At 36.5% G+C, this 27,091-nt stretch overlaps 1 protein-coding gene across 1 annotated transcript in view; it reads left to right on the top strand.

Annotated features, from left to right (window-relative positions):
• The window catches only part of TBX20 (T-box transcription factor 20), a 37,229-nt gene extending 17,426 nt beyond the window's left edge, over window positions 1-19,803 (top strand). The window contains exons 6-8 of the mRNA XM_037517991.2: window positions 2,329-2,405; window positions 17,813-17,925; window positions 19,455-19,803. Coding sequence (XP_037373888.1) covers window positions 2,329-2,405; window positions 17,813-17,925; window positions 19,455-19,795 — 531 coding nt within the window. The 3' untranslated portion in view covers window positions 19,796-19,803. The remainder of the gene's footprint in view (window positions 1-2,328; window positions 2,406-17,812; window positions 17,926-19,454) is intronic.
• Window positions 19,804-27,091: the final 7,288 nt, after the last annotated feature.

The raw sequence follows: 27,091 nt of genomic DNA, 5'->3' as shown, positions 1-27,091 counted from the left end.
CAACCTATGAAGCTTACCCCAGCCACTGCAGCACAAGTTCGATCCCTGGCCAGGGAGCAGCCCACATGGTGCAGCAGACCTCTCCTGACTTGCCCACTGCTACCCTCCGCAGTGTATTTTGGTCAGTCTGCCTGTTCAGTTCCCCTCTGTCTCTGGTGAATCCTCTCACCCCTCGCTCCTCTGGCCTGAAACCCCATTCTTGTATGCATAAATAAATAAATCTTTAAAAAATATATTCACCACTTAATTTTATAAATGAGCATGTAGGAATTGAACTTGAAAGAAGCCTTAATTTAATTTAATGTTCTACCTAACAGTTTCAGGCTGAAATTTTCCTCTGGATTTGTTTTACCCTTAATATCACTAGCACTGACGAGGATGTAACACTTACGTGGATATGATGCCACCCTCTTCAGTGTCACTTCTTGTTCAGGACAGCTGTGCATTGCTCTGCCTGCTCCTTGGAATTTTAACCTCCTTTGGGGTGAACTATGAGATATTTATCTTTGCATAATCCAACATTTAGCATAGTGTACAATAAGTAATCTATCCTCATTAAATATTTGGTGGTGAATTAATGTGAATGTATTTTCATGAACTATAAAGCACTGTAGAAATATAAAATATTTTAACTTATAATTATTCAATAGAAAGAGACAGCTCCTATCCTTGAGAATTTTAAATTCGTATTGCTCTTTTATAATTTTACAACATGCTGATTTCTAAAACTTTAGAAAATGTCTTTAATTTATTTCACTGAAATTAAAACTTTCTCCTTCGTCCTAAAAATTGACCTTATAAGCTATATCCTAGTTGGAGAGAACAGCTGAAGCAGACTTCACCCTTCATAAATTCTTGAACATTTGAGCAGTGGTCATGTTTGAGACAAAGCTGTTTACCATTTCACATTAAGTAGGCTGAATAAGAAATTAACACTTTCTGGCTGATCAAGAATGAGTGTTCAGGGCCTCCCCGGTGGCGCAGTGGTTGAGCTCTGGGTTGCAAAACTGCCCGCAGCCTCTGCTGCTCCGGTTCAATCCCTGGCCCCTGGGCGAGGATCCCACATGGCACGCAGACCTCTCCTGCCGCCTGCTGCTCCCCTCAGCAATGTACTTTGGTCCTTCTGCCTGTTCTGCTCCCCGCTTTGGCTCTGGTGAATTCTCTCACCCTCCCGTGCTTCTGACTGTACCCAGTGCTTGTATAAATAAATAAAATAAATCTTAAAAAAAAAAAAGAATGAGTGTTCATGAGCTAAAAATATACATTTCTGAGACAATGACAAGTGCCCCTAAAAATTAGTAGTCTCAAATAACCAATCTATAACTTGGCAGTGTTAGTGATAGGGAATTGCAGTTCTCTTGGCAAGACAATGTGGGAAGCTCTATATTTAGCCAGGTAAATCATTTCATTGCAACTTATGCACTAGTTAGCTCACATTAAGAAAATTAACAAGGATAAAAATGCCTTTTTTTTTGGTAAGAAAAAAGCATTTCTTTAGGTGTTCATGGTTTAAAATGAATAGTAAATACACTCCTGCCTTTTGGCAAAAACTGTCTCAAACTGTATTTGGAGTGTGTATTTTTTTTTTTTTTACACTCTTAACTTTGAAGGAGGAAGACTTATATCCATCTTTTTCCAGAAAAAGACCCTTTGTGTATTTCTCTAAAGATGCACATGGGTTATAATTTTGATATCGATGAATGATAACATATCCTCAAGGTTTCTGTTTCTCTAATTCACATACTGACTTACTGTGTTTGGTCCTCTTAGGTTCCTTTCAGCTCTAGCATTCAGGAATTTTACAAGTGGATTATCTTTTAATCAGTGTTCCTTTATAATTTTTGCTTCACCACCTAATGTACTGATATATTTCCTTGGAGGCACAGCGCATATGATTGAATGGTCTTCTGCATTAATAATAATAATGTGGGGGTTATGACTGGCACAGCATGGACACAGTAAATACTTCAGGCTGTGATTCTTAGTAGGAAGTTTTTCTTACTCCCCCCACCCCCGAAAGCATAGTGTTCTTGAAATGATGTGGAAGGATACAACAGACAGAGTAATTTGATTCTTATTTAGTGACTGTTCTCTAGAATCAACCCATCCTCAAATACCTCCTTTTCTTTGAGGCCTTCTCTGACAATTGCACTAGGCGACTGTGATCCCCCCTCCTGAGAACTTTCTTTAGTATTCTCGACCCTTCTCATGATACTGAGAGACTTAAGATATTCTTGGAGTACCATGGGAAATAAACATGCTATTTCTGATTTTACTTTCTTGACTTCAGAAATGATACTGTTTTGTTATCCAATCTTTCCTTTTCAGATAACCAAGCTGAAAATAGATAGCAACCCTTTTGCCAAAGGATTCCGGGACTCCTCCAGGCTCACTGACATTGAGAGGTAAAGAAAATCTTTGGTTTACTGTTTTGTCCAGACAAGATAAAAGAGAGGAGTGAGTTTGCAGTGGTGCTCTCCTTTCAGTGCTAAGCAGCCATAACTTTACTGCATAATCTCTGATCCTCTGCCCCCCACATCCCTCCTTTAGTAAAAACACTGTAGATTTGCTTTGCTAGCTGCTACAACTGGATCTAGCCTATGCTCAATTTCTGAGTGAAGTGATTTCTTTGATTAGGGCATTTATTCAGCTGTAAAAAATATAGAGCTTCATTGTTATCAATGACTCAGTCTTCTTGATGATATCAAACTTTGTCTTCAGTGGCAATTTGCAGAGAAATGGAATTTTGATGGATTATTGCCTTCAGAAGTGGATATATTTGCTAACACAAAGAGTTTATTGGTAGCTTGGAATTTCGGAGCAGAGAGATGTAATTTAATTCAGGGCTTATCGTTTTACCAGTAGTGTAGACTGCTTGTATTTAATAGGAGAGACATCTTGTCTCAGAACCTTTAGGAAGACAAATGACAGTCTTGTGCCTGTACCTTACCCCACTTTTTACTGAATTAAAATGGTTCACATAGTATGAGGCAGTAACTGTCATGAGAGTGACTATTTTGAGATCCACAGTTTGTCCCACAAGAATGTCAAAAAATGCATATTTCAAACTAATTATTTGTACCTCTTAAAGATAATATGTAACTTTCTGTAAACATTCTTTTTTATTTTATCTTATCTTTTTATTTTAATGAAAACTTTTAAGTTCTACTCTCAGTAAATTTCAGTTATACTGTGCAGTGTTTTCAACTATAGTCATTGTGTTTTGTATTAGCTCTTAAGCAATTATTCATCTTCTGGACATTTTTTTATGTGGTCTGAAGTTTGTATTGACAGGTGGCATGCCCTAGTCACCAGCCCTCTGCTTTATCTTATCTCTAAATCTTTGTGTGATTTCCCTGCCAGCTGCTCCACATTTCTTTGTTACCTGTCACATGGTCAAATCTGACCTCAGCACTAGTCCCCAATCTGACCTGACAACAGAAATTAAGGGATTACATATTTTAGCAACATCTATATAATCTTCCTTATGACTTTCCAGGTGGCAGAACATAGTGAGGTAGTTTTGATATGGGGGGAACAGATATAGAGACTCAGTTGGGCAGAAAAACCTTCAGGGGAGACTGTATATCGGACTGGAACTATGGGGTTTGATTAGGAAAGAAAGATTAATTAATTGGAGAGCATGGTAAGTTGTTGGGGTATTGAGATCAAGGAAAGATGCTTCAGTTTTAGTTGAAAATCCATTAGAGAATGCAGAGAGAGACCAAGTGGGTAACTCTTCTAGTAGTTGGGGCTTAGGCGAGCAAAGAGGCTGCTCTCATTTAGGTTTCCCCTTTGCCAGAGGCACTGATTCAGATTAGGTTTACGCAGCTGAAGTTATAAAGTGAGCTTTTTCCAGTTTTAGTCAGGTGGCAGGTAATACTGAAGACAGTGACTCAGCGGGTAAGTGTGATTCCTTTTATAATGTATGTCATATCTCCTCAGATTGGGGGTGGCATGATCTATTGGGAAACAAAGGCAGGGGCTCGAGACCCAACTCTGCCTTTATTGACTGAGCGACCTTGGAGAAGTCACCTAACCTCCGAGTCTGTTTCCTCATCTAGAAAATGGAGAGACTAACCCTGCTCACTTCACAAGTTAATTAAGAAAACAATGTAAGATGACATTTATAAAAGCACTTTATCAATCTAACAGTGTAAATTAATTATAAGTTTCTCATCTTATTAGACGAGCATACTTTTCCCCATCTAGATCTACTTTTATCAGTCTTAATAAACTATTCTTAGAGTAAAAATAGCCCCTTAGTTGCACATGTGTGCATGAGATATGACTCTCCAGACTGACTGCCCTTTAGAATGACAGATTCGATAATGCATGCAGCCACATTTTCCACTTATTGAATAAGCATCCTGATGTGGAGAGCACTCACATGTACATGAAGCTAAGTAGCTTTCAATGGTCTGAAGGCCAAGAGATCATCTTATGTGACTAGCTGAAGTTTGCAAGATGACCTAAGTAGTGTGAAATTGGCCAAGGTTTTGGATTTCATTTCCAGGTATTTAAGTCTGAATTTTTCCTAAACAGCCTTTGGGGATGGAACAAATCAGATCAATTGATCTTTAGAGACCCAAAGAAATTAAATTAGTCTGGAGTCAGTTACTGCACTAAACCATCTAGTAATTGAATTGCTCCTTGTAACTGATTGAAAACAGCCCTATCTGTAACAATATAGGGAGCTTCTCTTAAGAAGAGATCTGAGAGAAAAACACATCTTTTTATGACATGATGACAGAAATTGCACTTTTCTAACCTAATTGAATATGATGTTATAAATATGTGACCTTAATGATTTCTAGTTTCCTGTTTCAGATTTACAACTTCTATGTGGGACACCCAAACAAAAATGCCGTTAGGATTAGATCTGTTTGCCTTATGTCTCTAAACTGATTGTATTATATCTTCTACAATTGCACAAGCTTTTAGAATACTCTCAAAGACATTCTGCTCTAATTTTACTAGGTTCCATTCAGAAACCTGAATCTCTCACGTCCTAGATGTGTAGTCTTTTTCTATACTTATAAAAGGAAACCTGGCTCATTAGCAAAAGTGGATTTTCGTCAGATGTTTTGCACATATACCTAAAACAGACTGCTAAGAAGCAAACAAAACATCCCAAGGGATTTCTTAATACAATCTAATTTATAGTTATTTAGTCCAGGGAAACAATTATATGCAGGTTACACATGATAAATAACACAAAGTCAGTCTCTTGGTCTCTTTGTTTTGGGGGGAGGGAAGGAGCCCTTTGTATATTAAGCAGTCACAGTGTTACTTTTGAGAAAGAAAAAACTAAGTTTTTTATGTTTTCTTAAAAAGTTTTTTGTTCATTTATTTTTACAAAAAAGTTTCACGGTAATACAGAAAAATACTGATAACATAAAATTAAATTAAAATTAAAAAGTAACAATATGCCATTTATTCAGAGATAACCCCTGGAAAAAATTTAATGTTTTTTCCAGAAGTTTTCCTATGCTTTTACAAACATTTCCTCCTTTAAAATTTTCTATGCATGCTATTTTTATTCAGTTCTCCCTTATTTCTCCCATTTCTCTTTTATCCTCCCTATTTTATTAATAGATGTATGTCTGTAGCACAATTTTTAATGTCTGTTTAATTTTCTATTGTGTACCATAAATTTTTCAACCAATCCTATGTACTAGTTATTTAAGTTTATTTTTTTTTTGTAACAAATCGTATCAGGAGGAAAATGTATATCTTTATACATAGTCTTTATTTTTATCATAGGATATATACTAAAAACAATGCTGAATCAAAGGATATACATATTTTTATCATAATGTTATTTTTAATAAAATTTTTGAGAAACACTTAATGTTCAATAATAGAATGGTTTATTAAATGTTTAGATCATACAATGTTTTTTTTTTAATTAATTTATTTATTTATACAAGCACTGGGTACAGTCAGAAGCGTGGGAGGACAAGAGAATTCACCAGAGTCAGAGCAGAGAGCAGAGCAGGCAGACTGACCAAGTACACTGCTGAGGGGAGCAGCGGGCGGCAGGAGAGGTCTGCACACCATGTGGGACCCTCACCCAGTGGCCGGGGATGGAACCTGTGCTGCAGAGGCTGCGGGCAGCTTCGCAACCCAGCACTCAACTGCTGCGCCACCAGGGAGGCCCCAATGGGATTTTTTTTTTTAATTGCAGTAAATATATATAACAAAGTTTACCATTTTAACTACCTTTAAGTATACAATTCAGTGACTTTAAGGCACAGTATCATGCAACCATCACCATTATCTCTTTTCAAAATGTTTTCATTATCCCAAACAGCAAATCTGTACCCATTAAACAATCAATTTCTATTCCCCCAGCTCCTGCTGACATCTATTCTACTCTGTCTTTATGCATTTTCCTAATTTAGACACATATTGCCCAGTTTCCCTCAAGAAAAATTGTTAATGTCATGGCCAGGAGTGCCCTTTTATTTTCACCCTTGTTGAATACTATCATCATTTTGTCAGCTTTGCCAGTTTAATAGGTAAAAATTTGTGCTTTCTTTTGTAGGATGTCCTGTTTGTATTTGTAACCCAATTTTTTTCTTGAATTGTTCCTCTTTTTTTCTTATTGATCTATAAAAGCTTAAGAATATGTTAAGAATATTGTGTTTTTTTTTTTTTTTTAGTCATACATGTTGGCATCTTCTCACCAGTTTAGAAATCAGTTTTTTGTTTTTGATAAGGAGAATATTTTATCATGAAAACTATTATTCTGTGTCTTCATGATTTCCATATTATAAAGATATATAATCCTTATATAAAAATCTATATTATAGATTTATAATATACACTCTTTATTATAAAGATATATTCCCCACTCCAAAATTATATGAATATATAATCAACTATAGATTTTCTATTACTTTATTGTTTTCTAGTTTTTATTTAAATGTTAATTCATTCCACATTTACTTTGATGAGATCTAAAATAGGTATGTTACTATGTATGTTTTCCAAGTGACCCCCAATCATGTGCTAACATATTCCTTTCCTACTTAGTATACTTCTCCATTTATCATATTCTAAGTTGTTACCATGGTAGTTCTTACTCTCCTTATCAACCTACCAGTATTATATTGTTGTAAATCTGTAAATTGATAAAATTTCCTGATGATACTTAGATATCTGATATAGCACATCCCAGGCCCTTGTGCTTATCATTTTCAAGTTTTCTTGATGTTCTTTGACATTTATGCTCTCAGTCTTTGGAATCATTTTCTCAGGTCTTCCCAAAATGTCAGTGGAGTTTTGATTGGGTTTGTGTTAACAATATAAAGTATTAAGACTTCCTTGTGGGAGCATATCATATGTTTGTCCTCTAATGAAATCTCCTCTTTTGTTCACTCAGAGTTTTGGCATTTTCAAATTTGTAAATACTAATCTTATTTTCTTAGGCACATAACTAGTTCTCCCAGAATTGCACTTTGCAATAAATGGTCATCAGCCACTGATGGGTAGTGTTTTTAGCATGGTGACTAAACTATTTTAAATTATGTTTGTGACTCACATTATATTTCTATTGGCTAGCATGTACTAGAGAGATTTTGGGAGGGAAGAAGGCTTTTGAAAATAGAATTTTTGTTAGAAATCTACCTAGTTTAGTCTGTAAAAAACTATCGATTCGTATGTCTTTGGCATGCTGCCATTTTACAGAACCTAAAAAAAAATAGTTTCAATAATTTTTCATTTTAGTCTCTTGAGTTTTTAGTTAGAATGCTATATCATTTGCAAAAATGATGATTTTATCTTCTTCTAATAGTTATGCTTTTCAACTTTATTTCTTGTTTTATAACACTGACTAAAATTTCCAGGACTTACTGAAAAATAATGATAGCATTTTCCTCCTGTTCTTGACTTACCTAGCAGTGCCTCTAGTGTTTGAGCAATATATATAGGTTTTGCTGGCTAATGTTTCAGGCTAATATTTTCTATTACTGATAACAAATGTCATTCCTGTAATATAAAGAATATTCTAAACCTAAATTAAGAATATTTGTTATTCTGAATGTTAATTGAATTTATAGTTAATGCTCTCAACATCTATTGAGACTATTTTAATTATTTTTCTACCTTTTTTTCTTGAGGTGACATTGGTTAACAATGTCTGTGTTTTAGAGGTTTAGGAATTCCCCCCTCAGGTGTTCTTGTCACTCCACCACCAAGACACATAGAGTCCATTGTGCTTTCTCTCCACATTGCTTTCACCCCTCCTCATTCCCTCCGCCTCGGGTTACTTCAGTCCCATAGTCAAATTTCTAGAATTAGTATTTAGTTTGACTTTATCTGACCCTTTATTTGGCTTCTCTATATTCTGCACCTATAAGTGACTCTATCCAGTATTGATCTCTCTTCTAACTTGTTTTGCTTCGCACAGTCCCCTACAGCTCCATCCATATTGCTCCAAATAGTAAGAACATTCAGCTGCACCTGCTATTCCCTTACTGCTTCCATCTCAGCAGCTGAGCATACATCCATCTTGGTATACTTCCCATTGCTCCAGCCAAGACAGGGAGTCATCTTTGATGAATCTTCTTCTCTCAGGTCCTACGTCCAAACGTCAGAGAACCTTTCAAAATATATCCAAATGAATCCACCTACTTCCTACCACCTTCACTGCTACTACCCTTATCTAGGGCACGATCATCTCTTTCCTTATTACATTAATTTTGCAGTTCATCTTTGTTACTGCCATTGAGTTAATTTTCAAGTCAGCAATCACAGTGATCTTGTCAAAGAAAGGAAGATGGACCACATCATTCTTGCTCAGAGCTCTCCAGTGACTCATCTTCTCATTCACAGTAAAATCCAAGATCTAGACAAGGCCTGAAAAGGCCAACAGAATCCCTCTGAATTCTACCTTTCTCTAGTTCACTTTGCTTCAGCCACATAATCTCTAGCTCATCTGTAGAATAGCATTTGTTTGTTTAGTGTTGGGAGTTGAGATTAATTTTGAATGAAAGTATGTGTATCTTTGTTAAATCTACTAGGTACACACCAAAAACAGGATAAGAGTTTAAATCTAGTAAAATGTGCTGATGTGGAAATGTGACTGTTGTCCTTAGGTTGGAGATTTGTCTCAGGTGGTGCACATAGCCATGGAAAGGGCATTTCAACTTTGCACTGATTCAGCTACCCTCTTTGTTTCTGGACAGCAACAGGGAATCAGCTGCTCTCTCCTCAGGCCCAGCAAGCAACCTCATAACTCCTGCAGGGCCAGGCATGTCAGGGCCTCATTCCCTTTAGTGCACCCCCAACTATGTGCTGACCCGCAGTATTGCTGGGCTTCTTCCATCCTAGCTTCTCGCAGTGTGAGAATCTCCTCTCCATCAATTTCAGAGACCTGCTTTGACCCTTACCCTCAGCTGCTGCAAGTTGGGCTTTAGGTGAAGCTCTGATAAAAGCCTTTGCATTTACTCTGTCCCCAGGTAGCTTTCCTTTGTGTACATTGAAGAATGGCATGTTGGTCAAGTCTTTCCTCACTCCTTTCCTGCTTGCGGCTAAAATGAGCAAGTATGTAGTTGGCACTCTCTTTAATTTCTTGATTCCCTGTTGTTTCTTGTTTTCTTAGTCCTGTTGGTGAGGCAGAGAATTAAGTACATAGGCTTATCTCGCTGTATTGGCTCAGAATTTATACGGAGAGTATCTATAAAATATGTTTTAGCCCCGTTGGCAGTGAATAAAACTTTCAGACATGTGAGATTTGGATACAAGCCCAGTGGGAATCAGGCCTTTTTACTCAAAACTCAAAGACACTCTATTCGTTTAGACAAGGAAGGAAACTTCAGGAGAATAAGCTGTAAATCTAATATGCTAGGGATTTATAGGAGCTTTATCTACAACAAGCCATGGGCAGCAAGCATTTTGGCAGATTTGCTAGGGAGGTTCATTGTTTCTGGATAATTTCTAGGTCTTTCATAATGACTTACGGTGTTAGAAAGTAGTGTTTGGCACTAACTTGGCTCTAGGTTGGTTTGTAGACTTTCTGAGGTGTTAGGCTTTCATAAGGAACATTGTGGGGTCAGTGCACCCCATCTCTAACCCGACAGACAACATGGAGCAGGGGTTGGCATCTCTTATCTGCTACCTGATTAGTATAACCCACAAGCTAAGAATGACCTTCACCTTTTTAATGGCTGAAAAAAAGTTATAAAAACATTACTTGGTGGTAAGCAAAAATAATAAATTAAATATTATTGTCTATCAATAAAGCTTCACTGCAGCCTGGTCAGTTTGTATCTTGTACAAGCCTGCTTTCATGTGACAGTGGCAGAACGGAGGACATCTGAGAAAACCATAAGGACACCCAAGCTTCAAATATTTACCACCTGGCCCCGTATAGGCAAAGTTTGCTGATCCCTGGTGTAGAGCTTTAAGGGGAGGTGGAAATGTTAAGCAATCCGAAAAATTTCCACCCAGAGGTTTTACCTTCTTAAAATGATTTTTTCTCTTTCCACTTAGAATGAACTCAGAATTTAATTTCAAGGCCCACATGGTAATGCTAGTCCACAAAGCTGGTGAGATCTGATCTCTACCAACACTTCTTTCCTTTTTTTTTTTTTTTTTTTTTGTGGGCCCTCGCTGGTGGCTGGGAAACAAACAGGCGCTGCAGAGGCTGGGGGCAGCCTCGCAGCCCAGCGCTCAACCGCTGCACCACCAGGGGAGGCCCAACACTTCTTTCCTTTTTACAGTGGTGGTTGAGACATGCTAACTGGGTCATCACAGCACGTGTAGTTGAAGTCAAAATAAAGACGACAGACTAGGAAGACAAGTTAAAACTTGGAGGTGCATCCGTCTTAAGACTCTCTTTAGATTTCAGTTTTCTGTTATTTTTGTCCATCTTCTAATCATAAGTCTTAGCTATTAGTTTGGAATTCATGCTCAGTACCTCTACAGATGGCATGTAGTAGAGGCTTGTATTAAAATTCTCTACATTTGGATTTTGGACATATTAGTCATGTTCTTTTAAGGTTTGGCCCAGAATGAGTTTGTACTTTTGTGTCTTTAGTTCATTTCTCCATCTTCAGAACTGACTTACTGTTGGAAATTGTACTCCTTTTTTCTTGCTTGTGTCTTTCTATGTAATATGAAGGACATTTGTTTTGTTTTTTACAATTTACTAAAATTTATTTATAGGCCACTCTGTACTTAGCATGAGACTTTAACATAGTTGTCATAGCTAGAAGACTTAAAAAGCAATACAGAATAGATCTTTGGGTTTTTTTTCAGTTTGATAGATTACTTGATAATATAAAGTAAAAAATGAATATTGCTACTGAAAAGATTAGTAGAATTAAGTCAAATAAGTAAAATAAAGTTTAAAACCTTAAAGATTAATTTATTTTGTTTTTCCAAAATGGATTGCATAATGTATTTCAGTTCTCAAATTAAAATGATTTATAATAAATCTCAGATTTATAATAAATCTCATAAAGTTTTTAGGTATTAGGTACTTTGTGGAAGCTACAAATATTCATATATTATTCCCCAGTAATTTATGATAGTAGCTGCATAAATCTTTAGGAAAATATTGATGAGGAGTTATTTACAAAGGCAATTAAGACATGATATAAACATAAGCAAATTGATTAACAGGAACAACCTTAAATATTTTTTCCCACAAATTATATTTGATTTTAATAGATAATAACATTTTCTCCCTGAAAATAGTTATTCCAGGTTTATGCTGAGGAGAAAAAGTTAGAAAATAATGTGGAATAATATTTAATTTTTACTTAGTTTGCTCTCTGGCATAAATCTCAGATTGTATTAATTAAAGTTTTTAGGTATTAGGTACTTTGTGGAGGCTACAAATATTGATATATTATTCCCCAGTAATTTATGATAGTAGCTGCATAAATCTTTAGGAAAATATTGATGAGGAGTTATTTACAAAGGCAATTAAGACATGATGTAAACATAAGCAAATTGATTAGTAGGAATAACCTTAAATATTTTTTCCCACAAATTATATTTGATTTTAATAGATAATAACATTTTCTCCCTGAAAATAGTTATTCCAGGTTTATGCTGAGGAGAAAAAGTTAGAAAATAATGTGGAATAATATTTAATTTTTACTTAGTTTGTTCTCTGGCATATATATTGTAAGATGGTTTAAATGAAGCACATCTAATGGTAGCAACTGAAAGTTTCAATTGCATCTAAAATGATTATGATTATATAGCTTAAATATGATTACTAAATATGATTATATTTAGGAAAATATGATCTTGATACACAATAATGATATTTTTGTCATCTATAAACATTTATTGAACACTTACTAATGTCAGGTACCAATATAATCTCTCTGTATGTTAATTCATTAAATAATAATAGCCCTAAGAGCTAGATCCACATTAGTAGCCTAAACGGAGAAATGGAGAGAGAGTAATTTGCCTACAAGCACACAACTGGCATGTGGCAGAGCTAGAATTTGAGTTGAGCCTCTACATTAGAGCAGTGGGTCTGTGTGTGTCACCTCCAGGCGGGCAGCAGCAGTACCTGGAAATCACATTCTCAGGCCAAACCTCAGAACCACTGAATCAGAAACCCCAGGGCAGGGCCTGACAATCTTTGTTTTGATGAACCCAAGAGGTAATCCTGACACATTCTGTCTTAGTCTGTTTGGGCTGCTATTACAGAAGTGCCATAGACTGAGGGGTTCAAAGAACAGACATTTATTTCCTACAGTTCTGGAGGCCAGGACCTACAAGAGCAAGGTGCTGGCAGATTCAGTGTCTGGTAAGGGGCAGTTTCCTGCTTCATAGAAAGTCATCTTCACACTGTGTCCTCACATGGCTCTAAACCAAAAAGCCAATGCTAGTTCTCCCATCTCTTCTTATAGGGCATGAACCCATTCATAAGGACTCCATCCACAAGACCTAAATTCCTACTAAAGTCCCCACCTTCTAGTACCATCTCATTGGGGGTTAATATTTCAGTATATGAATCTTTGTGGGGTGTGGAGTCAGGGAGAACACCAGTCCATACCACACACTCAAGTCTGAGAACCACTGCCTAAAGTCTTGTTCTCTCCTTGGCTCAGCACTTAACAGTCTAGTACTCGAGTCAGTCATGCAAACATATTATTGTCATGTATTAAGTATGGTACAAGAATAATATATTAGATACATCCATGGTAGAAAGGGACTGGGAGGGAAAAGGGAAGATTTTGCTTTTTGAGCATTGAGAAATTTGCACTCTACTTTCAAAGACAGAGGAAGGGCATTCAGTCTTAATACTGAGTGAGTATGCGGGTTTTGTCTATCCAGAGTTTGAACATGTCCTTCAGATGACTTCAAATGATTCTGAACATTTTGACATGATCAACATAATCATCATAGCTGCCCTAGCTGACCTACCTCTGCCTCAGATTGTATCTTTTACAGTTATATCATTCATGCAATTGATGGTTACACAGTGGTCAGAAGAGATCTTTAAAGATACCTACAGTAATGATGGATTCTTTTTGCCTAGAAAAATAATTTAACGTTATATATTAGAAAGACTTTGATAATGGCACCCATTTTATTTACCTATTAAATTCGAAGTAAGTCTACTGAAACTACCATCTCTTGCCTTGGGATACAACAGAACTGTGCAGTACAAGGTACTACTGTCACTAGCAATATATAAGTCACTTAACCCATTAGGTGCACCATCCCTTATTTTTCAGATTACAGTATTTTAGAAATCCTTCCAATAGGTTTTCAGGCTAAACAAATGCTTGGTGGTTTTTATTCTGCTGGAAACAAGGATTAGACATAAAGTAAACAACATGGGCTGTCTACTCTTTGGAACATCTTTGAAGAGATGGCCCTGATATGCACCACCGTTTTCAATCACTTAAAAGGCAATAATTCAATTATGCCATCCTTTATATAAGAACTGCCATTGCTTTCAGCTCACTTCCAGTCCTGACACAAGTAAATCACTTCGATAAAATCCCTTTTTTCTTGCTCTTAGGACAAGAATAAGTAATGATAACAGTGATCCAAGGACAAAATGAATATAACATGCTTCTTATTAAAAAGAAAAAAGGAGAATGTTTCATAAGGCAGTGATTCATTGTGTTATTTGGAAAATAATAATTGTGTGTGTGTGAAAACTTTAAATAAGGGCACTTTTGGAGAGGCAAATAATACATTCTGCCTTTGATCCAGATGCTTGAAATGAGCAGCTTACATGCGTCATGTGAAAGAGCATAGCATTAGAAATACACTTTCACAGTTTGCGTGCATGGATGCTCATTCCTTTATGACTATACAAAGAGAAAATATTTTCTAAAGAATTTGAAGCAATTCCTTCTGTGAAAATAGCCACCTCATTCCTTTTCAAAGTTCATTTTAAATATCAAGTATGTCAAATATTTAAATTTTAATATTAAAAATCATTAAATATGACACATGACTCAGATAAAAAAAGAACAAAAGCTCAAATGTATGTTATAGTAGTCATTTTATTAAGGGTTCATCAGCTCACTTGTTTATTAATGACTCAGATTACTCCAAAAAACAGTCACTTTAATGGCATGGTGAATTAAGTAACATCAATTATGGAGGCTGTGGGGATGCAACATTACCAGATGGTGGACATATAAAGATTAAAATGTATGGCAGATGGCAAATTGATTAATTAGGCTTCACGTCATGTCAAAGTATACTTTCTGAATTTAATATATTTACTGGTATCAATTAGTAAGTGATAAAATATTTTCATTCCAACAAGTATAACCACAGTGATTCAACAAGTCTATTCAGGGGACTTTTTAAATCAGTCACACTTTCAAAAAATGATAATAGGTTCATGAAAGCTTCATCTCATGATAGATAAGTTTTGTAATAGAACAACAGATAGTATTCTAGTGGAATTTTCTGCTGACTTTAGCATTCAATCACTGAGAAAAATCTTTCTGAATAATTCTTAGGATTATTCAGACAGAATAAATTAGAGAAAAATTTATATAAGATAATAAAATATTTTTACCTGCTTTAGATTTATTTATATAACACTAATATCTGTAGGAAATTGCCTGTGTGACAGATGCTACATGCAATGCAAATGCATTATGTCATTTAATCTTCATATAGCTCTTATCATGAATCCTTGCTTTATTTTTTCCATAGCACTGTCTTCATCTAATATACCATGTATTTTTCTTATGGTCTCATTCTCTGTTCCCCTTACCCTTGATCCCTGTTAGATAAATATTTTTGATATTTTGTTTACTACTGTCTCCATAATCTCTAGAATGGTGCCTGGTTCATAATAGGTACTCAATAAATATTTTGTTGATGAGTGAATGGCCCTGTGAGATATACTTCCCAATTCATGGACAAAGGAAGTTAAGACATTAACAAAATCAGAAGGAGAAAATGGTTCTAGGTGGTTCACCTAGAACATTTGTTCATGCAACTGTTCTACGAATGCCTTTTAAATACAGATGTTAGTTTTTATTATTTTTTATACTTTGATATATTCTTGAAATATACAATCTTTAAAAAATAAAGGATAATACTTATAAAATGTTTACATAATTCCTAACACATAGAAAGCTCATAATTTTTTTTATTGTATTACTTTTCATTGAGGTAACATTGGTTTACAACACTGTATATGATTCTGAGGTATAGATTCACAACTCTTCAGGTGTATGTTACCACTTCACATCCACCACCATGGCACCTGTAGTCCTCCACCATAGTCCATTGCAGTCCCTACCTCTTTATTTTCCACCCCTCTTTGTAGCCTCAATTTTATGGATTTCTAGCATCGTTTTGGTTTAGTTTTACTGTTCCTATGTTTTGTTTCTCTACATTTCATATGTGAATGATCATGCTGTATCTATCTTTTGCCCTCTGATTTATTTATAACACAATCCATAATTCCCTCCAGCTTCATCCATGTGTTGAAAATGGCAAGTGTTCATCTTTTTTTATAGCTGAGTAGTATTCTATTGTGCACATATGTCACATCTTCTTTAGCATAGACTACCAAGGAGGAGAGCTCTGCAGATCTTTAGGAGGTCCCTCTTGAACGTTCACTTGAGACCTGACTAGCACATGGGTGTGAGGAAGGCTAGGGGCAAAAACCAAGAAATCCAATATATATGTTAGGACACAAGCTGAATGTAAAGCAATGGAAAAAACTGTATCACATCGGCATTAATCAAAAGAATAATAAAACTGGAGTGATTATATTACTATCACAGATTTCAGAGCAAAGCATGCTATCAAGGATAAAGTATATTATTTCATACTGATAAAGAATTTTATTCATCAGAAGCACATATATAATCCTCCATTTTTTTAATCTAGGTAACATTGGTTTACATTGTTGTTTGTATATTAGAAGTTTAGGATCTCCCCTTTTTGGTATTGTTACTACCACCAAGATACCCATAGTCCACCACCATGTTATATACCTATTCTAAGCTGTTTCTTGTTCTGGAAACTGGAACATTCTGGAAACATTTTGCATAAACACGCATCTATGAACATGATAGTGATGTATTTTATACATTGACCTATACTTTGCTTTTTTCACTTACCTGTATCTGGAGATAATTTCTTATGGAATGGCCTTATACTTAAAAACATTTTTAAAAATGTGATTCCATTGGATCTAGATTTTGCCTGATTCCCAATCATCTTGAAAATGGGATGCTACTGTATGTTTATTTTAAAAACTTTTGGGGGCAAAGATACAACGTAAATAGTTGCAAGAATTAGTTTTTCTTTTAGATATATCTAAGGTCCTCATTTACATGCTTTATAATATATACTGATCTGTGTGAGTATACAAGTTTTCCAGTATACCAAATTCACTATGAATTTGTATTTTTTTCCACAGGCATGGTATATATATATTTATGTGAAATGTTGACAAGTGTGTTATATTTTGAACTTGTGGCATTTTATTTTTTCCTTTGTTCCCTCAACGTGAAATTTGGTGTCTGTTTTTTTGTCCTCATCAACTCAATTTTCCTTTCATCCTTTCTTTGTCCTTTGCTGGTTGATTCAGCATTGTTCTTTAGGTCACAGTGCTTTTCTGTGTATACTGTGTAAACTAGCCTGTTATCAACTTGCATTTTTGACAAAGAAATAACTGGGTAAATTCTGCTGGAGGTTTTTTTTTTATTATTCTCAAAGCAAAAGATCAAAGTGCCCATTATCCAAACCACCCAATGCCATGCACTCTATGCATTTACTAGATTTGTTAGTAAAACTAAGTATTTCTATGATTGATGATATTTTGAACTTTTGGCCAACATTTCGTGCATTGTTGAATCAGTACAGTTTGTAATGGTTCAATATTCATTAGCTGGTGAAGTCAATGAGATGATTCATTGCATTTCCTCGGAGAAAATTCACTCACCTGTTTGTCACAGCATTTAACTCTGTTGTTAACTCATTTCTGTTATCAGTTTCATAGTTCCTTTTCACCTCATTTTCCCTCATTTTGTAGGATTTCAGGAGATTGTCCCTACTCTATCGAGTTATGGTACTTATGTTTATAGCCCTCTGACTGTGTTTCTGAGGAATGTATGATAGGATTGTACATTTGCCTGAGAAAAGAGTTGTCCTGTCTAGTGGTATCTTTTTTTTTAAAATTTAACATCCTTGTTTATAGTCTCATAATATAGGATTTCTCCCCTCAGGTGCAGTCACCATAGCTTTCCCACCACTAGTAAAGTATCTTCAAGAGCCCTTTCCATCTCTGAAAGCTTAACTTTTGAGTTTACTGAGGATCTGTGCCTCTTTAACATAGGGAAAGCGTGGAGAGCCTGATTCAGAAGCATTCCTACGCCCGCTCGCCCATCCGGACCTATGGAGGAGAAGAGGATGTACTGGGGGATGAGGGTCAGACAACGCAAAACAGAGGTAAGGCAGCAGCTGGAGCAAGAACTCCCAGAGAAGAATGAAGAAAGGTAGGTGGGAGACTTCCAGTCCCCAGAGTACAGATTACCCCAAAAGAATTCCAGGAGGTTCTTCAGAAAGTGACAGCCCCTGAAGCTGATTCTCACCTAGTTTGTGATTTGCAATTGAGTCCTAAACGATAGTACTGCCGAGAGGTTTCCTGTGGGGTTGTTTTGCACCTCATGGAAGACCTTGAGCCCAGGAATTATTTGTCTGTGATCTATCAAGGGGCTATTAGATCACAGCAACAGTCCCTTCGTTTTTCTGAACTTCATTTGATCATTTCAAATATCAGGGAATATATCTGTTTCATTTACATCACGAATGTCTTAGCATCCTTGTTAGGTTGAATGACTAAAATAGAAAACACTTTAAAAAAGAGGGCTCTTGGGCTTCCCCGGTGGCGCAGCGGTTGAGCGCTGGGTTGCGAAGCTGCCCGCAGCAGCCTGTGCAGCGCCGGTTCAATCCCCGGCTGCTCCCCGGCCACCGGAGGAGGGTCCCACATGGCGTGTAGACCTCTCCTGCCACCCGCTGCTCCCCTCCGCAGTGTACTTCGGTCCTTCTGCCTGCTCTGCTCCCCGCTCTGGCTCTGGTGAATTCTCTCACCCTCCCGCGCTTCTGACTGTACCCAGTGCTTGTATAAATAAATAAATAAATCTTTTTTTGAAAAAATAAATAAATAAAAAAGAGGGCTTTCCTTGAAAATGCTGACCCCGAAGGTGAGAGGAAGAGAGTATTTGAAAGTTCCTGTGTTATAGAGATTCAGGGAGGAGCCTTTTGTACCTGGGATGCCAGAAAAAAGAGACTAGAAGAGTCCAACCCTGAAACAGGGATGTCCCTATGGGGAGAGAGCCCTGTCGTATTTTTATATGTCCAAAATATGGACTAGCATAATCAGTCATAAATTAAGGGCATCTCTTCAAACTAAATCCCATTGAGCTACTACTGATCTTACAACCAGAAAACTCAATGTCAGCTCTTATCTAAACTTCTGAATGGTGTAAAGAAAAGTACTCTTGTGACTTTTCAAACATTTAATGAAGAATTATGGAAGATAAAAAAAGAAAAGGAAAAACTTCATCTCAAGAGTTTTCACAATGTCTTTGGAAACTAGGTAGCTTTGCTCAGGCTCATGTGTCCAGACTACTTTAGGGGATGTTGCAGGGTCAGGACAGACATCAGCTATTTGGACCAATTGGGAGGGAATCAGACCATTGGTCTCAGGCAGGGTTTTTGTGTTTTGGACTCTGGGGATATAGTGACCATCTAAAGAGTTGAATCATTTTCCATTTAGTAAATTCTCTCTTCCATAGATGCTATCAATATTTTCTTATCTGGAAAAGTAAATTTGCCTTATGGTTAACATTTTTTTATCTTTTTAAATTACAAATCTATTAATATATTTTTGGAAATAAATCAACCCTTACCGATAACTTCATTCATTCACACATTGAAATAGAGTTTCCAGTCTAATAAGTTGTTTTTCCTTCCAGGGTCAGCATTTACAACATCTGATAATTTGTCGCTCAGCTCCTGGGTATCATCTTCATCCAGTTTTCCTGGATTTCAGCACCCACAGTCCCTGACTGCTCTTGGCACCAGCACAGCATCCCTAGCAACACCCATTCCCCACCCCATACAGGGTTCTTTGCCACCATATAGCCGACTTGGGATGCCTTTGACCCCTTCGGCCATTGCCAACTCCATGCAGGGGAGTGGTCCAACATTCCCCTCTTTCCACATGCCCCGGTACCATCACTACTTTCAGCAGGGCCCCTATGCTGCTATCCAAGGACTGCGCCATTCCTCTGCTGTGATGACGCCATTCGTATGACTCTTCTAAAGACAGGAGAATCCAGATCCAGATTGTGCAAATGGGTATGGAAATATAGGACAGGGTTGGGTGGGTGGGGTGTGGAGTGTTGGAGCAGGGGCTCTCCAGGAGTTGTGGGACCTATTACAGAGGAGAGCGGGACTCACAATAAAACCTACTGTGTGGTTGGCACCATAGACCAGGAATCATTTGTAGTTGTGGGGTATCTCTTAGATTCAAGAGAGAATCGTCGTAGCATCCCTAGCCATCCTGAGTCCTGCAGCTAATAGGATATTGATTTATACAGAAGGTTTAATACTGCAAAACAGATGAATTTTAAGGTGCATTATTCCTAGTAGTGAAAAATGCTGTGTCAATGCAGTAATGTATAAAATTAACATGTATAGATTTTCTTTCTGAGTTCCACAGGTTAAAAGAATCTCCAAAGAGGCAATACTGTATAACACACTGACCATGATGCATAATAACTAACTTAAGTCCATTTCTCCCTGTAGAAAATTAGAGTTAATAGAGAAATATTTATAATGCTATAGCTAAGCATGTTTAGTTTTCCTTTGTGTTATTTCCTGGGGAAGGAGCCAAAATTATTCCAATGCATCCGGTTTTGTGGATGAATAGGTGAGTGACTTCACAAATTCTTTTTGTGATATTGACGAGCCAGTACCTGACAAACTCCTTTTCACAGCCATGTCTTCTTTCTTCTTCATTCTCTTCCTAGTAATTACTTGCCATATATGTAGGAGAAAATCTTACATAGACATTTTTGAAGCAAGAATCTGTATGTATGTATTACATTATAAAGTTGAGATTTAATTTTTCTGGGCTGCACTACTGACTTATTCACCAAGGATCACCCTGAAGCCTCTGCTATTGAGACATGAGACTTGCTGTCAGTTATAGCTGCAATAAAAAGGTGATTGCCCTAGAATGAAAGGAATCTCTCTGCCACAGGTGCCAGAGGCCACTTTACTTTTATTTCAGACTTGAGAGACCTTATGTATGTTAAACTCATGGGCCACATTTTCATTTTCTGTAAATCTGCTTTGTCAGATTGACAAGGACTTGTGAATGGCCCTTCTCCATGCCTGCCTAGCTACTATTTAATTTACACTCATGAGAAGTTATGTGGCCATACAGCTGATTTGTCCTTTTTTCCTTCTGTGTTATACTCAATGACTCCTGATTTTCCTTTGTCCATGTTGCATGTTAACTCAGTGACTCCCTGACTGAAACGTGGACAGTACTTATAAGTAAAGCTAAAGCGTCTATTCACTTTTCAACTCTTGGTGACTTCTCAAACTTTCCTTTTATGTTTATAATAGTCATTACATTCATTACATTTTAGTTATGTTTAACCTCTGTATTATTTTTGAGCAATATATATCTACACATTTATGGTCAGGGTAGTATTTTTGGCATTTTGCTAGAGTTCATTTTTTTAATAACAGACTTCGTGACATTTATAATCCTTCAACTATAGATAGAATGCATTATAGATATAAGATGGAATCTGTCTTCTGGGTTCCCAAAACTCCCTGAAACTCTTTAACTTAATGTTTGTATGTAATAGTCATTCTCTGTTCTGACTGCAGACATATTCAATCTGTTAAAAGAGATGGGAAATATTGCTATTGAGAGTAAAATACATTTAAGAGTAAATGCAGACTCCAGTGGGATCTTAGTTTTAATGTCAGGCTTTTTCATATCAAATGCCTTTCTTGGGAATCCCAGCCTAAGAAGTAAGGCACAGAGGCACAGCCTGTGTATGTCATGCCATCGTTGGATGCTGTACTTGTCTTTCTCCACTGCATCCCAGGTTTACTTATGGAGAAGCATGGACTGTCTTAACCAAGCATCTCAAAGCTCTATGACAGACACTATAGGCTAGTTCCTAACTTCTTGCATGTTATGCTATAGCCCCCACAGGTAGTTTGTTTTCCAACAAGGCACAGATGTGCATTTCTTTAAAAAAGCAGTTATGAATAATATTTAAGGTAAATATCCATGTAACTTAGGATAAGGATTTAATATTCAATAGTTGACCTGTTGTCAGAACTTCTTTTTAATATGGAGTACTACGACTTAAAGCAGGAATAACAAAATAAGATGCTATTTTACAAGCTATTACCCTGCTCAATTACTGGTCTATTAAATGAATGCATATCTAAATTTTCTTTTCAATGTGAATGAAAGCATTATTTTGATACTATTTGGACTTTTTCCCTCATTGGTATGTCTTAAAATAGCATTGTATGTTTTGTTAACTATGCTTTTATACCAGTATTTCCTGACTTGATTTCATAATTAAGTGATATAAGAGTAAAAATAATTAGAGTGATTAGAGAAAAGCAGACTAAGATAGCAAAGCATGGTCTTGGAAAATTGCATCTGAAATTCTAAAATTAGATCTAGTTTTTATGTATTTGGTATCACTTGAACCAGGAAAAGAAGCACAAGTGAATGGAAATTAACCTGATCAGAGTCACTGTAACCATGGGAATCAGGGCAGATATTTACGTACAGTCTTGCCTTGCTCTTTCTTAGTTATTCTGATTGAGTCTTAATTAATGTTTTGGGTATTTAAGATTTAAAAATCTAAAGTCCATCTATGAAAAGTAATTCAAAGAATTAGATAATTTGCAGGAGTACAAACTAAGTAATAAAGAGCATGAGTTATAGTATATTTGAAATAAATTCAGGGTCGCCCCTCCAAAGTATATTACAGTATCAGAAAGCATGATGAGTAGGCAGTACTGCTAAGAAGACCTGTCAGACTGCTTCATCTAACCTGAAGGAATTAATTCATAATTCATAGGTTCTGCATTTATGATTTGATTTAAAAACATCAGTAAGTCAAAGTTCAATTTTTCTTGCATTTACTTAGTAAATCCCAGTCACCCACCCTGTCTTCTCCTAGCAGTATAAAGGTAAACGTATCCAGCTAGTATCTAATACATATAAACAGATTTAGATTAATGAATTTATATGGCATTCTGGTCCTTTTGAGTTAATAAGAATGGCGTGTTGTCTGAAAGGCCTGCCACCATTCCTAGCAGGTGGACATGGAATAGAAGTCTCCTAATGATGATTCATCTCCTGAAGGCCTCTATAGAGATACACTATAGGAGTGACATTGACTTGTGGGATATTCCAAGCTTGCTCCTCTCTCACCCCATCTACATTTCTGTCATCCTACTTTCTCCAGCTCTAATATTCCCCCCAAAAGAAAAATGAAACCCTTCTAAAAGTCCAGAAAATAAGTATTATTAGCAGAAAAGCACCCCCATTCTATACTGCTATGAATTTTTCAGAGACATGTTGAATATTTATCCAATTTTAAAATTTCACATTAGGTTTTCAGGCTGTCCTGCTTATCTTTAAGCTGAATTATAATAAGAAAATGAACTTCAAATAAAATGAATAGAGAAACTTTAGCAACCCATTTAATACACAGTCAAGTTTAGCCAGGATTTGGTTACTAATTCATTTACGTAACATGCAGGGTTACCTAGTATAAGAAAAATGATATTTTTACTATATCTTCCATTGACCAAGTAAGGAAAACGTGACTAAATATGTATGAAATTCATAGTTATTACAAACAAAATAATATATGCTGAATTTAAATGACACAGAAATAAAGCAGAAAAGATTTTCATCTGGGTACATTAGAGAGCTGGACTTGAGTAGAAGAGAGGTTATATAAATCTTTGTTATTTCAGAATATAAGAGTTTTTGTGTAAATAAGCAATGGGAAGGTTACAGACTCTTAAAACTTTGAAAAACCATGAAGTCCTTTCTTCACTAGTATTTTATGGCAGTTATAAAATGTTCTCTTATCTTTCTTCAGCATGATTTAGTATGCAAAGTTTCATTTATAAATATTTGATAGGTGAATAGTATTTTCTGGCCCTTCTTTCTCTGTCTCTCCTTCAATTCTAATCCCTCCTCTGAGAATAAAAATATAATAATAAAAACATTTTGGTGAAATAATACGTCTGGACAAAAAATACATATTTTGTATTTTACTTCTGGTACATTATAATACTATATTTAGTTTTTTTTTTCTTATTTTCAGAAACCTAGAGGAAGGTCTTTATTTCCTAGAGGATAAAATTTGATGGATATAGCCTCTTTAGTAGACTCTCTCACAATTCTGTTGTTTGCTGTGTTCATTTGCTTAATGAATTGCGTGAGAACAGTCACTGTAATGAAGTGTGTGAGCTGGGGGTGGGGGGAAGGGCATGGGAAATGTTTTATGAAAAAAAAGAAGTTATAAGGCTAATACTATGAAGTAACATCTAATGAAGTTCTTTTTAAGTGCAATATATTTATTTCTGCTAGAAATGTATTATCAACATTATGTAATATTTGAAGCATTACATGTTATTTGTAAACAGCTTAAAATTATATATTACCCCAAATTGTACAGAAGTACCAATGTGTGGTGGATATTGATTTCTTTCATTAAAACTGGTGTGTTTTTGATATATATGCACACATTTACACCTTTCATTATCTTACGCACTTTGCTTCAATACTTTTGGCACCTGTTTCTTCACCTGAAAAAAAACAGAGGAAGGTTAGGTAAAAATCAGAGGCCACCTCCCAGGACAGAAACAACCACTGGATCACTACACAGGATTTTGACTTTGTTTACATTTGAAAATCTTTAGCAGACTAAAGTAGATCCAGACAGTGAAATATTATTCAACAGTAAAAAGTAATGAGCTATCAAGCCATGAAAAGACAGGGAGGAATCTTAGATGACTACTACTGAGTTAAGAAGTATTCTAAAATATCTCCATACCATATGATTCCAACCATATGACATTCTGGAATAGGCACACTATGCAGACAGTAAAAAATCTGTGATTTCCAGATTTGGGAGGACAGGAGGGATTAATAAGTGGAGCACACAGGATTTTTAGGGTAGTAAAACAATTTTGTATGATGCTAGAATGGTGGATACATGATTTTATGCATTTGTCAGAATCCATAGAACTCTACAACTCAAAGAGGAATGTGAACTATGGACTTTAGTTAATAGTAGCATATCATTATTCCTTATCATTTGCAACAAATCTACCATACTGATGCAATTGACTTGTTAATAATAGCAGAAACTATATGCAAGATGGGGAATTAGGAATATATGTGGATTCTGTGCTTCCTACTCAATTTTTCTATAAATGCAAAACTTCTCTAAGAAATATAGAAATTAACACAAAAGACAATGGGATGCCACTGCATACATGCTGGGATAGCTGTGATGGTGATGGTGGGCAATGATGTGTTTGTAAGGATGCAGAGAAATCAAAACCACGTACATTGGCAGGAATATGAAATGGTGTGTCTGCTTTGGAAAATATCCTGGAAGTCCATTAAAAGGTTAAACACAGAATCACCACGCCCAGGAATCCCACTCCTAGGTGTACACTTAGAAGAAATGAAAACATGTCCACACAAAAACTTGTGCATGAGTTTTCATAGCAGCCTTATTCATAATTGCCCCAAAGTGAAAACAGTTCAAGTATGCATCAGCCAGTGAATGGCCGAGTTTGCCCTATCTGTACAGTGGAGTATTGCAACAAGAAGAAATGAAGACAGCGTGTTAGGCCCTCGAGGACATACTGTAGGATTCTGCTGCTGTAAAATATTCAGCATAGGGATTTTCATTTCTCTCTCTCATAGAGAGAGAAAATAGAGTAACGGCAGGGGGGCATGATTGCCTGTAGGAATGGGGTTTCTTTTGGGAAAGTGAAAATGTGGTAGAATTAGATAGTGGGGATAACATATAACTGTCTGAGTGAACTAATCACCGAATACTCCACTTTAAAAGAGTGTCTTGTATGGTTTGTGAATTACATTTCACTAAAGCTGTTATTTTAAAATGTAAAAGAAGAAAAAAAGCTATCCAGCAAATCTTTCATTTCCTTTCTTTACGGCCCAACTTGTCAACCTTGAAGACTTCCAGGGGAATAAATCTTCTATAATTATGAGTTAATAGCGGACTGCTTAGAGTCTTCTCCCTGCCTCAATATTTTTTATCTGTAAAAAAGTAGATAATACTTCCTATTTGATTGCATTATGAGGCCCTCAGCTCTCAATTTATATCAGTTTTTGTCCTCCATTTTTTCCTCAGGAAGAATCATAGCTGGCTTTTTGGACTTCCTGAAAAAGAAATATGACATGAATAATTCCTTCTCCATCCTGAAACTGGATAACATAATAATTACTACATTTTACAAACACTCTATCAATGTACTTTATATACATTATCTTACCAACTCTCTGAGAAAGGAGCTGCTATTATCCCCATTTGAGGTGTGAGAAATTGAGGCTTATGGAAATGAAGTGCTCAGAAGGAAGAGTAAGTGAGAAAGCCAGGATTTAAATCCTGTCTGTATTATAAGACACAGGATGAACTCCTCAGACAAATATTCCAAAATTTTAAGAAAACAATTTTAAGTCCTCCTTGCTTTTTCTGAACCCTGGTACCAGGCCTTCATTAAGAACCAAAAGCTCTGTAGAGGGGATTGGGGAGTTCTTGGTGGGTGGGCGTGGTGATGCACAGCTGAAGGGGTGTGAACCTATTCCCCTGAATCATACACAGTGCTGTAAACCAGCCCCACCTCAAAAATTAAATAACAGAAAAATAAAGATTGAGCCAGTATTAAACAAATTGTTTTAAAATAAAGGGAAAATAGAGACAAGAAGAAGCCAATGCTGCGTAATGCAATTGTTCTTCCCCTCAAGGATTATAAATTGTGGTGATGTCTTAAGAGCTTCAACAGATTGTAGTGAAGACTAGAGGGAATTTAAAGTTCCACATTTATCTTTCGGTGCTGGGTCAATACCTTCGTGGAAGTGGGGCCCAGCCACCCAAAGTAAGAGTCTGGCGATCTTGATGTAGGGACACTCCTCTCTCCCTGAATGGAACTGGAGTTCCATCAAGGCTGCTCAAGGATAGAAGTAATTAGAAAACAGGCACAGTGCAGTCCACTCAGGGTCTGGACAGCAAGCAGAGTCAGGTGCAAACCTGAAGAACAGAATGCAGAGCCCTGGCGGAGGGGACCAGGGTGAATGGCTGGGCTAGAGGAGAGGTAGGTTTACCTTACTTGAATGGGTGTGAGAGAATAACTACTGGAGGGTAGAATGGGGGACAGACAGGGGCTAGGTGGCAGAGAGTAAAACCCCCAGGATGGAATCAGGACCCACTTGGAGACAGGTGAGAACAGAAGAGGAGCACTAGTAAGAAGGGAGGTTGGTACAGGGCACTCTATGACTCAACAG

Source organism: Talpa occidentalis, unplaced genomic scaffold (assembly GCF_014898055.3).
Source record: "Talpa occidentalis isolate TD23 unplaced genomic scaffold, MPIMG_talOcc4v2.1, whole genome shotgun sequence".
NCBI lineage: Eukaryota > Metazoa > Chordata > Mammalia > Eulipotyphla > Talpidae > Talpa > Talpa occidentalis.
The sequence above is the reverse complement of the archived record's forward strand: the minus strand, read 5'-3'. Positions and strand labels throughout refer to the sequence as shown.